Genomic DNA, 12,065 nt, shown 5'->3' with positions numbered 1-12,065 from the left:
ATACTGACCAAAAGCCAAACCCAAAATGGTGTCGAAATCTGTTGTGGAAGAAAGATAAGCTTTAATTTTCTGGATTCCAGCATTATAAAGTTGTTTTTTGGTAAGTTAATTTTAATTTCTTCTCTAATTTCCCAATAAGATGTTATTTTTCATTTTTTTTAACTTTTAAATTATAGTTTTGTTTTTTCTTGACAAATGTGTTCTAAAAACTAATATCTGATAATAAAATCCCTCCTCCAAAATAAAGGAGAACTATATATATATATATATATATATATTCAATATATATCGCTTGTTATTAAGCATCGTAAAGTCGCTTATTGTAAATTAATTTTAATTTGTCTAATTTTCTGATAACATTTTATCTTTCATTCTTTTGAACTTTTAAATTATAATTTTTCTTTTACAAATGTATTCTAAAAGTACAAGGCCTATTATTGGCCATATGTACGTAGGGAAATTTCTTTTCTAGATGTAGAGTTGAAAAAGCTAATTATTTTGACTCCCAACACGACTCCCTGAATCTGTATTATTTAATTGGAATTCATTATTGAGATGAGTATTATTTATTAATTTATTGTCCTCATCTTTTCTTAGTTGTAGTTTCACGACGTTTCAGCCAACTATTCCTCTGGTCTTCGTCAGGTGGTAACCACGGCGGGATAGGAACTCCGAATCTCCTAACTGCGTTCTCAGCAACTATGGATGAATCTCCTAACTGCTGAGAATGCAGTTAGGAGATTCGGAGTTCCTATCATGTCGCGGTTACCACGTGACGAAGGCCAGAGGAATAGTTGGTTGAAACGTCGTGAAACTACAACTAAGAAGAGATGAGGATAATTGCCTGAATCTGGTTTTGCATTTAATTCCAATTCTGGTGCCTCTAAATCTGACTCTAATTCCTGTTCATATCTTAATGTATATTTATGCTGAATCTTTTAACCATTGTTCAGATCATTCTTCTCATCAAAGTTGATAAAAACCAATTATATGCCTCCTACTTTATATAGCAATACCGGACATTATAACGTTCAGCGCTAGACAAGGCACACACTACTACTTAATTTGATACTCAGTAATAAGTACATTTCTCCGACATCTATCAAAATAAAACTTATATAAATGGATTCACAATAAGATTTACTTTAAAATAGTATTTAATATTTTTGTTGTGATTCATACATTCGAAGAAATCACTATTTAAATCTGACTATTAACAACGAAACATGGCAGCATAGCATGCCCGCTCGCGGTAGATGACTTTTTGCAAATAAGCAGTCAGGGTGTGTTCACATAAATACTTGAAGCAGAAGTTGTACACATTGACAACGTTTCTAATTGTTTTAGCTAATTAGAGAAAAGAATTGTTTTTGTTATGGAATTTCAACACAACACGTATGTCTTTCCCAGTCAAAAGTTAGAATATCTCAAAGTTTATGCTTTGTAGTTCAAAGATGAGTAAAAATAAAAACTGTGTTTAAACGCTATTTAATAGCGAATATATTAATTTCATTTGTCCCACAATTTGAAAAGAATTGGATAAAAACTTTATGCACGAATTGATAAAAGCTAGTGATGAATGCATGTAAACCTGAGAATTTTGTGCCAAGACGTGCACAGAAAATCTGTTCACAAATCGTTTGTCAACTAACTTAGGAAAATTAAGTATTCATTTTATTTTGGTTATTATTTAAAAAACATAAATTTTTAAGGTACTACTACAGTTTATTGGCGAAAATGGAGATGCCATTTTTTCGGGCACCTGTCTTCAAAATCAGAGGAAAAAATCAGTATGTAGCTGCCGCTAATAGCCCCTTCTCCAATCCTTTATTGACCAATTGTTGCCGTCCCCTTATTTACTGCGGACTCAGGCGGTAGTGGGGAAAGGGGCAAAAAACTACTTCAGACCCCTTTTGACTGCCGACCCCGGAGAGACAACATGGTATGTGACACTCTCACTTCATTTCAAAAACTCACTGAATTTCCTTGTTAATTTGATATTTTGTTTCATTTGTTCAATACTATATTTTCCTTTTCAGTTTTCACGGTGTTCAATAAATATATTAACATCAGTCGAGGCGTTTTCTTTTCCTTGAAGTGGTCGGCAGTTACAGTGAAAACATGCTTTCGTGGATCTACAGGTCAGAAAATGCAATTTTCTAGGCTGTAATTGCCACAATTATATTTGTTTATCCAATGTCATAATTTAAAAAAAAAAAAAAAAAAAAAAAAAAAACAAACAAAAAAATTTACACGTGGTTGACGCCGCGTCAAAATATTAACGAACTTTGTAGAAAATGTATATAGTGTATATTCGGCGCGTTGTGGTTCTCATTGTTTATATATAAAAAAATATATATATATATAATCTTCAAGCAAAAAAAAAAAAAAAATGAAAATAAATAACAATAACAGCGTCGGCGTTAAACGATAGTCGCCTTTGCAAACAACAACTAATTTATCGACACGCGGTTCCCGAAAAAAAGAAAAAAAAAAAAAAGGAAAAAAAAAAAAAAAAAAAAAAAAGGCGTGTTTGGTTATCAACGTACAGCCCGGCATGGTAGTCGATATTGTATATATATATATATAAAACAAAACAAAAACACGACGCGTTATGTCAAAACGTAAAATCTTAATTTCATGTTAAAAAAAAAAAATAAATAAATAATAATAATAATAATAATAATTAATAAATAAATAATAATAACAACAACGTCGACGTTAACACGGCGGTGTTTTGTAAACGAAGATACAAGACAAAGAACAAACGGCCAACGTTATGTCAAAACGTAAAAGGTTTCATTTCACGTAAAAAAAAAAAAAAATAAAAAAAAAAAAATAATAATAATAATAAATAACCACGTCGGGTGCAAACAACAAATATATGGACATATTTGTGTCCATGATTATCATTATATAGTCTGGCATAGTCGTTCCTTCCTTCCTGTTTAAAAAAAAAAAAAAAAAAAAAAAAAAAAAAAGTGTGTCCCAGTCTAGAAGGATTGACTTCATCAACCGACGCACACTTGTCACTTATTAATTTCAATAATTAGTGAGTTTTCTCCCTTTAACCATTCAACATCTAAACACCCCTCAACTCTAATATGGAACATTCAAAGCTGTCTGAAGTCAATAATGCAGATCCCCAGGAGACACAATCTCAAGAAGTAAGGCGGTCTGGACGACAAAGATACCTGACAGAAAAAATGGATTTCCAAAGAGAGGAAACAACTAAGAAAGAAAGGGAGTTTATCAATGTTTATTCTAGGTTTAAGGACGATGTGAGCTTTGTCAGGATAAAGCTCAAATCAGAGTGCTCAATGCAGCAATTAGAGAATTTCACCCAGATTTTAGAAGAAAACAGGAGAACAGTGGAACAAGCCTATGAAGGTGTACGAAAATTAACTACACCACTTCCAGATATAAGGAGGAAAATGGACACATGTACTTCGGTAACCTCTGAAGTAATATCACTTCTTGAGGAACGGTATTCCGAAGAAGTGTTCGATCCTGCTGGAGTTAAAAAATCTCTCTCGAACTTGTTACAGAGAAAAGATGCTAGGTCAGTTTATGGCTCCACTGTTTCCAGACTGAGTCGAAGCTCTGGCCAAAGTTCACAAATATCGCTGAGAAAGGCTGAGGCAGCTGCACGCCTGGCTTCTAAGCAAGTGGAAATCCAGCGAAATCAGGAAATTTCCAAATTAAAGGAAACCCTCAGAGAGCTTGAAAACCAAAGGGACCTGGAAATAATTGCGGCAGAGTACAACGCTTATGCGGAAGCAGATGGCAGCAATATACTGGAGAAGTCCAAAGGGGAAGATGCTTTGCAGGTAGACGAATCTATCCTCAGTAAAACCAGAAGTAAGACCCTCCAGACAGCCTGTGGCCCAATCACACCCAAAATTGAAAGAGAGGATGCACTTGTTAAGGTATTAAGGGAGTCTTTACTGATATCCAAACTCCCCACACCAGAACCATCCGTTTTTAAAGGAGATCCACTTGAATTTGTTGAATGGAGCACCACCTTCAAATCATTGATAGAAGAGAGCTGTAAGAGCTCAGCACATAAATTATTCTATTTAAAAAAATATGTGGGCGGTGAAACTTTTTCAGCATTACAGAGTATGTTCTATCGGACAGATGAAGAGGCATATACTCAAGTTTGGGATATTTTACAGAAGCGCTATGGGCATCCCTTTGTCATCCAAAGAGCGTTTAGAGAAAAGCTCAAAGGGTGGCCAAGAATCGGACCTAGGGAATCCTTCAAGCTCAGGGACTTCAGCGACTTCCTTATAACATGCAGCAGTGCAATGCCACACATATCCGGTCTGCAGGTACTGAACGACTGCGAAGAAAATCAAAAGCTACTTCGTAAACTTCCTGGTTGGGTCACAGACCGTTGGAATAGGTATGTCACTAGGGCCCTAGATAAGAACATGCCATACCCAAGCTTTAAGGAATTTTCTGATTTTGTGTCGGAGGAAGCACGAATAGCATGCAATCCAATTTCCTCCCTTCATGCTTTAAATCAAACTGAAAGGAGCTCGGAAAGAACACAAACTCGGTTGCATGCTAGTGCACTAGCAACATCAACAATCTCACCCAAAGGAAAGGACCCCAAAATCAAGGAAGGTCAAGATAAACCTAAACCGAATGGTCCAGAGATTGCTACATCACAGCCTATGCGGTGCCACTTCTGTGGGCACGCCCACTTCATATACAAATGCGAGGAGTTTCGGGCTCTATCACTTGACCAGAGAAGGAGTTTCATCCTGACCAAAAACATGTGCCTTAGTTGCCTCAGGGTGGGACATTTTGCAAAAGATTGTAAGAAGAAGGTTACTTGCAACATTTGCAGATTGGCCCATCCCACACCACTTCATGAAGACAAGCCCAGGTCGAAAGAAGTCGAAATAACCAGGGAAAATAGTGGTGCTACAAGCCTATATTGCAAAAAGGCAAGCAACAGCAATCACACATCCATGATAATACCAGTTTGGCTCTCATGCACAGATCCAGCAAGTCCGGAAGTACTAGTGTATGCCTTATTGGATACACAGAGTAGCAACACATTCATCAATCGAGATGTTTGTGAAATAATCAAAGCAGACTCAGAACCTGTTCGGTTGAAGCTGTCAACAATAGCCAGCCAAAACACAATTGAAAATTGCCAACGCATTTCAGGTCTAAAAGTGAGAGGGTATTTCTCACAAAAGAAAATAGAGCTACCTCCTACCTACACGCGAGAATACATTCCTCTGGAAAGAAATAGCATCCCTACATGTAAAACTGCTGAAGCATGGAAACACCTCGTTAATATAGCAAAAGAAATGCCGGAAGAGTTAGACTGTCCTATTGGACTGCTAATAGGGTATGACTGCGCAGCAGCCTTAAAACCTAGGAAGGTGATTGCAGGTAAAGATAATGATCCGTTTGCTGTCAGGACAGATCTTGGGTGGTGTATAGTAGGACCGACATCACATTTGAGTGGCCCAGGAAACCCGGTGGGGTATTGTCATCGAACCTTCTCCAAAGAAATCCCGCCCATCAGACCTACCTCAATAATCAGAGCCTTGGAGATGGACTTCTGCAATATAAATTCCAAAGAAAGAACTGTCTCTCAGGAAGATATAAAATTTCTTGAAATATTAAGCAAGGAGATTCAACATAATAATGAGGGACATATAGAAATGCCCTTGCCTTTTCGTGCACGTCCCCATCTTCCGAAAAATAAGCATCTAGCCGAAGTTCGTCTCAAACACCTCAAAACCAAATTTAGAAAATATCCACAATTTGAAAGTGACTACATCAAATTTATGGAGAAAATTATTGAAGCAGGTGATGCAGAAGAAGTTTATGATGCATCCAATGATGGCAGCACATGGTATATTCCTCACCATGGAGTGTATCATTCAAGAAAACCTGGAAAAATTAGAGTTGTGTTTGACTGTTCTGCTAAATTCAGGAATACTTCACTAAACGACCACCTCCTGACAGGACCTGATTTAATCAATGCTCTACCTGGAGTGCTGTGCAGGTTTTGGGAACATCGCATCGCTCTTACATGTGATGTAGAAAGCATGTTCCATCGCTTTCACGTCAATCCCGGAGACAGAGACTTTCTCAGATTCCTCTGGTGGAAGGATGGAGATACAAGGACTGAGCCCAGGGAATATCGTATGCGAGTCCACATTTTTGGGGCATCTTCTTCTCCCGGTTGTGCGAATTATGGTTTTAAACACTTGGCTAACAAGTATCAAGAGAAATATCCCCTCGCTGCAGCCTTTATCCAAAGGAACTTTTACGTGGATGACGGGCTTATCAGTGTTGAGACAGAAGAGGAGGCAAGACAGCTGATTAGAGAGGCAAACGAAATCTGCGCTAAGGGTCAACTACATTTACACAAATTCGTGTCGAACAAGAAGGGACTCTTAGATGCAATTTTGGAAGGCAAACCCGACACAACAACAAAAGAAGTGGACCTAAATTACAACATCGTTCCAACTCAAAGTGTACTGGGTGTTAAGTGGAACACAGCCATGGACACATTTGCTTTCAATGTCACCCTTAACAGCAGCTACCCGACGTGGAATTCTGTCAACAGTGGCCAGTGTGTATGATCCATTCGGATTTATCGCACCCTTTCTTCTAGCCGGGAAGAGAGTGCTGCAAGAGATGTGCAAACAAGGAGTTGGTTGGGACGAACCTCTCCCTTCTGAACTAAAACCAAGGTGGGAGTCATGGATTAAGGACGTAGACAACCTCAAACTAGTCCAAATACAAAGATGTTTCATTCCAGACAACATCGGCTCCATTGAAAAAATGGAGCTACACCATTTTTCTGACGCTAGTACCACTGGATATGGCCAATGTACTTATTTGCGAATTGTCTCAACAAAGAAGGTGCATTGTACATTAGTTATGGGTAAAGCCAGAGTAGCACCCATCAAAGTTGTTACTGTGCCTCGTCTCGAACTAGTTGCTGCTACAGTCTCTGCAACAATAAGTAACTTTCTGAAGGAAGAACTAGACATAAAGGTAGACAAAGAGTACTTCTGGACGGATTCACAAGTTGTTCTGGGTTATATAAAAAATGATGCCAGACGATTTCATGTCTTTGTTGCCAACAGAGTCCAGAGAATAAGAGATAGTACTGATCCTAACCAGTGGTCATATGTTGATACAAAACAAAACCCTGCAGATCATGCATCCAGAGGACTAACGGTGGGAGAGCTGATTAATTCAAATTGGTTTACGGGACCAGAATTCTTATGGGACCGCGAGCTAATCACCATTAAACAATGTCCTGAACCCATCATTGGAGATCCGGAAGTGAGGGTTCTGAAAACCATGCTCACTGAAACAAAGAATTTTCTTGACAGATTCTCCAGATTGACAAATTGGAACAGGCTACTAAATGTTGTTGCTCGAATAAAACGCCTGGCAAATAAATCCCTATCAGGTTGCATTAGTGTAAGAGAAAGAGAATTAGCTTCCTTTGCACTCATCAGCATAGCACAAAGGGAAGCGTGGGAAGAAGAGTTTGGGGTACTCAACAAAAATCCCAATCAGTTAACAAAAAAAAGTGGGCTTTACCCACTTGACCCTATCATGAAGGACGGCCTTCTTAGAGTGGGAGGGCGTTTGAAGGAATCCACATCTACCGAGCCAAGACACCCAATAATATTGCCAAAAGAGAGCTTGGTGACTCGCCTAATCATCGATTTCTGTCATAAGAAAACACAGCATCAAGGTCGGGGAATGACCCTAAATGAAATCCGGGCCAATGGCTATTGGATTATCGGTGTCAGCAAGAAAGTGGAAAGATATGTTAAGAACTGTGTGATTTGCCGAAGAATGCGCAGACCATTGGAAGGACAACGCATGGCAGATCTCCCAGTTGAAAGAGTTTAACCACATCCACCATTCTTGTACATAGGAATGGACTGTTTTGGACCCTTTTACACAAAACACGGTCGGAAGGACATAAAGAGGTATGGCCTCCTGTTCACATGTCTTAGTTCCAGAGCCGTCCATCTAGAAATGCTCGAGGACCTCTCTACTGATGCCTTTCTAAACGCATTGAGATGTTTTATAGCCCTGAGAGGTGCAGTAAGACAAATACGATGCGACCAAGGAACCAATTTTGTAGGCGGAAAGTGTCAGCTTGAAAAGGGCATCGCAGAATTGGATCACGACAGAGTAGCAAGGTTTCTCGCTGAGAAGCAATGCGACTTCAGGATGAACGTGCCTGGGGCTAGCCATATGGGTGGTGTATGGGAGCGCCAAATACGCACAGTAAAAGGCGTAATGAGCACTGTATTAGCTTCAGCCACGGGTAGACTGGATGATTTCACCCTAAGAACATTTCTGTATGAAGCAATGGCAATAGTGAACAGTCGTCCACTCACAGTAGACACAATTAATGACCCTAAGAGTCTCGAACCCCTAACACCAAACCATTTAATACAAATGAAGACAACTAAACCACTTCCACCACCTGGTAATTTCTTAAAGGAAGACTTGTATGCTAGGAAGAGATGGCGCCGAGTTCAGTACCTCGTTGAACAGTTCTGGAACCGATGGCGTAAAGAATACCTGGCTAACATAAGCACCAGACAACGATGGCATGCAATCAGAAGAAATATAAAAATTGGAGACATTGTACTCATAAAGGAAGATAATCTCCCTCGGAATGAATGGAAAATGGCTAAGGTGGTGGAGGCAGCAAAGGACAAAGACGGTTTGGTGCGTAAAGTTAAACTCCAACTGGGTCAAGATGGGTCAAAAAGGAATGCTGAAAGCTGCATTGATCGTCCAATCCATAAGTTAGTTGTGCTAGTAGAGAATAACGACACATAAATACAATGAATATAGTAAAAGAGTTGCAATTATATTGATATTGTAATAAAATTGTCATCGTTCAGTAACGGCGCATCAATATTCGATGGCAATTTGGTGGGAGTGTAGCTGCCGCTAATAGCCCCTTCTCCAATCCTTTATTGACCAATTGTTGCCGTCCCCTTATTTACTGCGGACTCAGGCGGTAGTGGGGAAAGGGGCAAAAAACTACTTCAGACCCCTTTTGACTGCCGACCCCGGAGAGACAACATGGTATGTGACACTCTCACTTCATTTCAAAAACTCACTGAATTTCCTTGTTAATTTGATATTTTGTTTCATTTGTTCAATACTATATTTTCCTTTTCAGTTTTCACGGTGTTCAATAAATATATTAACATCAGTCGAGGCGTTTTCTTTTCCTTGAAGTGGTCGGCAGTTACACAGTATTTTAAACTTTTACCAAAGCAGGAAATAAATAACAAAAAAATTAAACTAGATAATGATTACTTCCGGAAGAACTAATTACTACATGCCCCAGCATAGTATAAACGCCCCCAACCTTTCCATGTTAAGAATAGCTTTCGAGGTTGGGGGGGGGGGGCCTTTATTCCAAACGCCGTTCTTAGCATAGGGAGGTTGGGGGTGTTTACTACGCTAGAGCACGTAGTAATTAGTTCAATTTTTTTTTATTTCATGCTTCAGTTATAGTTTAAAATACTGATTGCTCCCTATTCTTTTGACAACAGGTGTCCAGAAAAAAGATGGTGTCTCCATTTTCGGCGATAAACTGTAGTAGTACCATTTTTAATTATGTACAAGAAAAGAATATTTTTTTAAAGAATAATCAACAATGAACTTCTTTTTTTTTTTCTTTTTTTTTTTTTTGCTGTTGTTCTTGGTTTTCGAGTCACAAATAAAATATCTCAAAGTTGACGCTTTGTAATACAAAGATAAGTAAAGATAAAAATTGTGTTCGAACGCTATTTATAATAGCGAATATATTCAATTTTTTTTTTGTCCTAAAATTTGAAAAGAATTGGAGAAATTTTTTATGCACGAGTAGATAAAAGTGGTGACAAAACATGAGAATTTTTGTGTGCCGAGATGTACACAAAAAAATCTGTAAATAAATCGTTCGTCAACTAACTTATGAAAATAAAGTATTCATTTTTTTTTTTTTTTGTTATTTAGAAAACATAAATTTTTAATTATGGAAAGGAAAAGAATATTTTTTAAAAATAAATTCTTTGAAAAAAAAAAAAGTGATCATACTTTTAGATGAGTTAAAACGCATAAACCACTTATCCAGTTAAGTAAAAGAATAACTTTTATTGAGGTTGTTTTACAATCCACAGAGGTATAAAAACGTGGTAAAAAAAAAAAAATATAACAAATAAATGTTACCAAAGGCAAGTTACTCTTCTACCTACCTCTTGAAGTGTCGACAATGACTTAAAAATAAAAAATTATACAAAAATAGTGGTAGAAACTCACCTGATAATTGTCACTGTAACTTGAAGCCGTTAACAATGAAATTTAATCATCCTAATTAGTTTAATAAACTTGAAAACATAATTGTAATCTACAAAATTTCCTTTCATTTGATATGCTACAATCCATATTTTGTTAATAATTTCTTTGAATCGTGTCGTGGTAGCCATCTTGGATTTCCTGGTTGGTATGTTGGATTTTTCAGTGTAATGATGACAAATGATAATGTCCATCAGAATAATATTTCGCATGATGATTTTTTTTAACTGTTTTTATGATGCTTCTACTTAAAGCCATTAAAATGAAACTTAATTATGCTAATTAGTACACTAATTAATTTAATATACTTGAAAACAATTTTGATCTGTGCTAAATTTTCTTTAATTTGATATGCTACAAGCCATATTTTGTTAACAGTTTCTTTGAATCATGTAATTTTGGATTTCTTGGCCGCCATCTTGGATATCCCGGTCGCCATCTTGGATTTTTCATGATATTATAATGGCAAATGATAATGTCCATTAGAATAATACTTCCTATGATCATAAAGCCTTACTTACCATTTTTCTTAGCTGTTTTTATGATGTTTCTACTTAAAGCTGTTAAAATGAAACTGGAATATGCTAATTAATCCATAAGTTACCAAGTGAGATGGTCATAAATAATGCCAGCTAAACCTTTGTGGTATTATGATATGTTCAAAATTTCATCATAATATCTTAAAAAGATCTGAAGATACAGTTTTTTAAAGATTAATTAGTCTGTAAATTGTGCAAATTTCCTACCATTTTCAGTCACAAGCTTATATGCATTTGAATAGGACTGACTTAAGGCAAAATGTCCAGTGAACCACACATTTTTTTTTTGATCCTTTGAATGGTCATAACTCCAGTTCTAATGGGCTGATTTAAAAAAAACTAAAAGATATTATTTCTTTGTTTTTTTTATGCTCTTTTCAATAATGCTTGATTTGAGTTTATTCGATCTAAAGAAAAAAAAAATGATGTGGTATTGCTACTTTATAGGAGAGGGACTTCTATTTATTTTTAACTTTGGAAATCAAAAGACACTTAATATATATAGTCTGTATTTATGGGTAGATATGATTTATACGTGTACTTCATATTCATCTATATTCAGTAATAATTTATATCTATACCTGAAATTATATCTATTAAGAAGATAATCCTTACTTGATCCTTCCACTTATGTGGGCTTTAGTAAATAGTGGTGTTTGTTTTTCTTGAAAACTATATCTAAATTAATTTTTTCCAATTTTGATCACACTAAATCTTTAAACTATTTCTTATTCTACTAATTTATTAATGAATCCATTGACCATAACTTATTTCTTCTTTAAATCTATACCTATTAAGTTGAGTTTTTTTTTCTCACTCTAACATTAAAAGCCTATTTTGTCTATTTAAAAAATTAATAAAATGAACTTCATAAATATGCAAGTGACTACATGAATGTTAACTATTTTTTATGTTCCTTTGAAAAACGAGTGTTAATTGCTTATTCATATTTTTTATGATTTCTTATTAGATAACTAGCTGGGTGCCCAGTATTGCCTGATCGTGAAATATGCATAAATATATTTTGATTAATGCAGATTTCATATTTATTATTATTAGTGGTGGGACGATTAATCGGAATCGGAATCGTTAATCGTAAAAATCGTGTATTTTGAGAGGCATCGGAATCGCATCGTTAAAAAATACCTTAAT

At 36.4% G+C, this 12,065-nt stretch overlaps 3 protein-coding genes across 3 annotated transcripts; all 3 read left to right on the top strand.

Moving 5' to 3' along the window:
* The first annotated feature begins 770 nt into the window (after positions 1–770).
* On the top strand, positions 771–9,244 carry LOC145254888 (uncharacterized). The gene is made up of 2 exons (XM_080113802.1): positions 771–1,942; positions 2,040–9,244. Exon 2 carries the CDS (start codon positions 3,105–3,107, stop codon positions 6,618–6,620), a length of 3,516 nt encoding a protein of 1,171 aa, XP_079969928.1. The 5' UTR covers positions 771–1,942; positions 2,040–3,104; the 3' UTR covers positions 6,621–9,244.
* Positions 6,676–7,914, top strand: LOC145254539 (uncharacterized). Its single transcript, XM_080113064.1, has one exon. It carries the CDS (start codon positions 6,676–6,678, stop codon positions 7,912–7,914), a length of 1,239 nt encoding a protein of 412 aa, XP_079969190.1.
* LOC145254537 (uncharacterized) lies at positions 7,942–8,862 on the top strand. Its single transcript, XM_080113063.1, has one exon. The coding sequence runs from the start codon at positions 7,942–7,944 to the stop codon at positions 8,860–8,862; it is 921 nt and encodes a 306-aa protein (XP_079969189.1).
* Positions 9,245–12,065: the final 2,821 nt, after the last annotated feature.

The sequence above is a fragment of the Euprymna scolopes genome, chromosome 30 (assembly GCF_053919585.1).
Source record: "Euprymna scolopes isolate OS-2025 chromosome 30, ASM5391958v1, whole genome shotgun sequence".
In the NCBI taxonomy this organism is placed as follows: Eukaryota; Metazoa; Mollusca; class Cephalopoda; order Sepiida; family Sepiolidae; genus Euprymna; species Euprymna scolopes.
The sequence above is the reverse complement of the archived record's forward strand: the minus strand, read 5'-3'. Positions and strand labels throughout refer to the sequence as shown.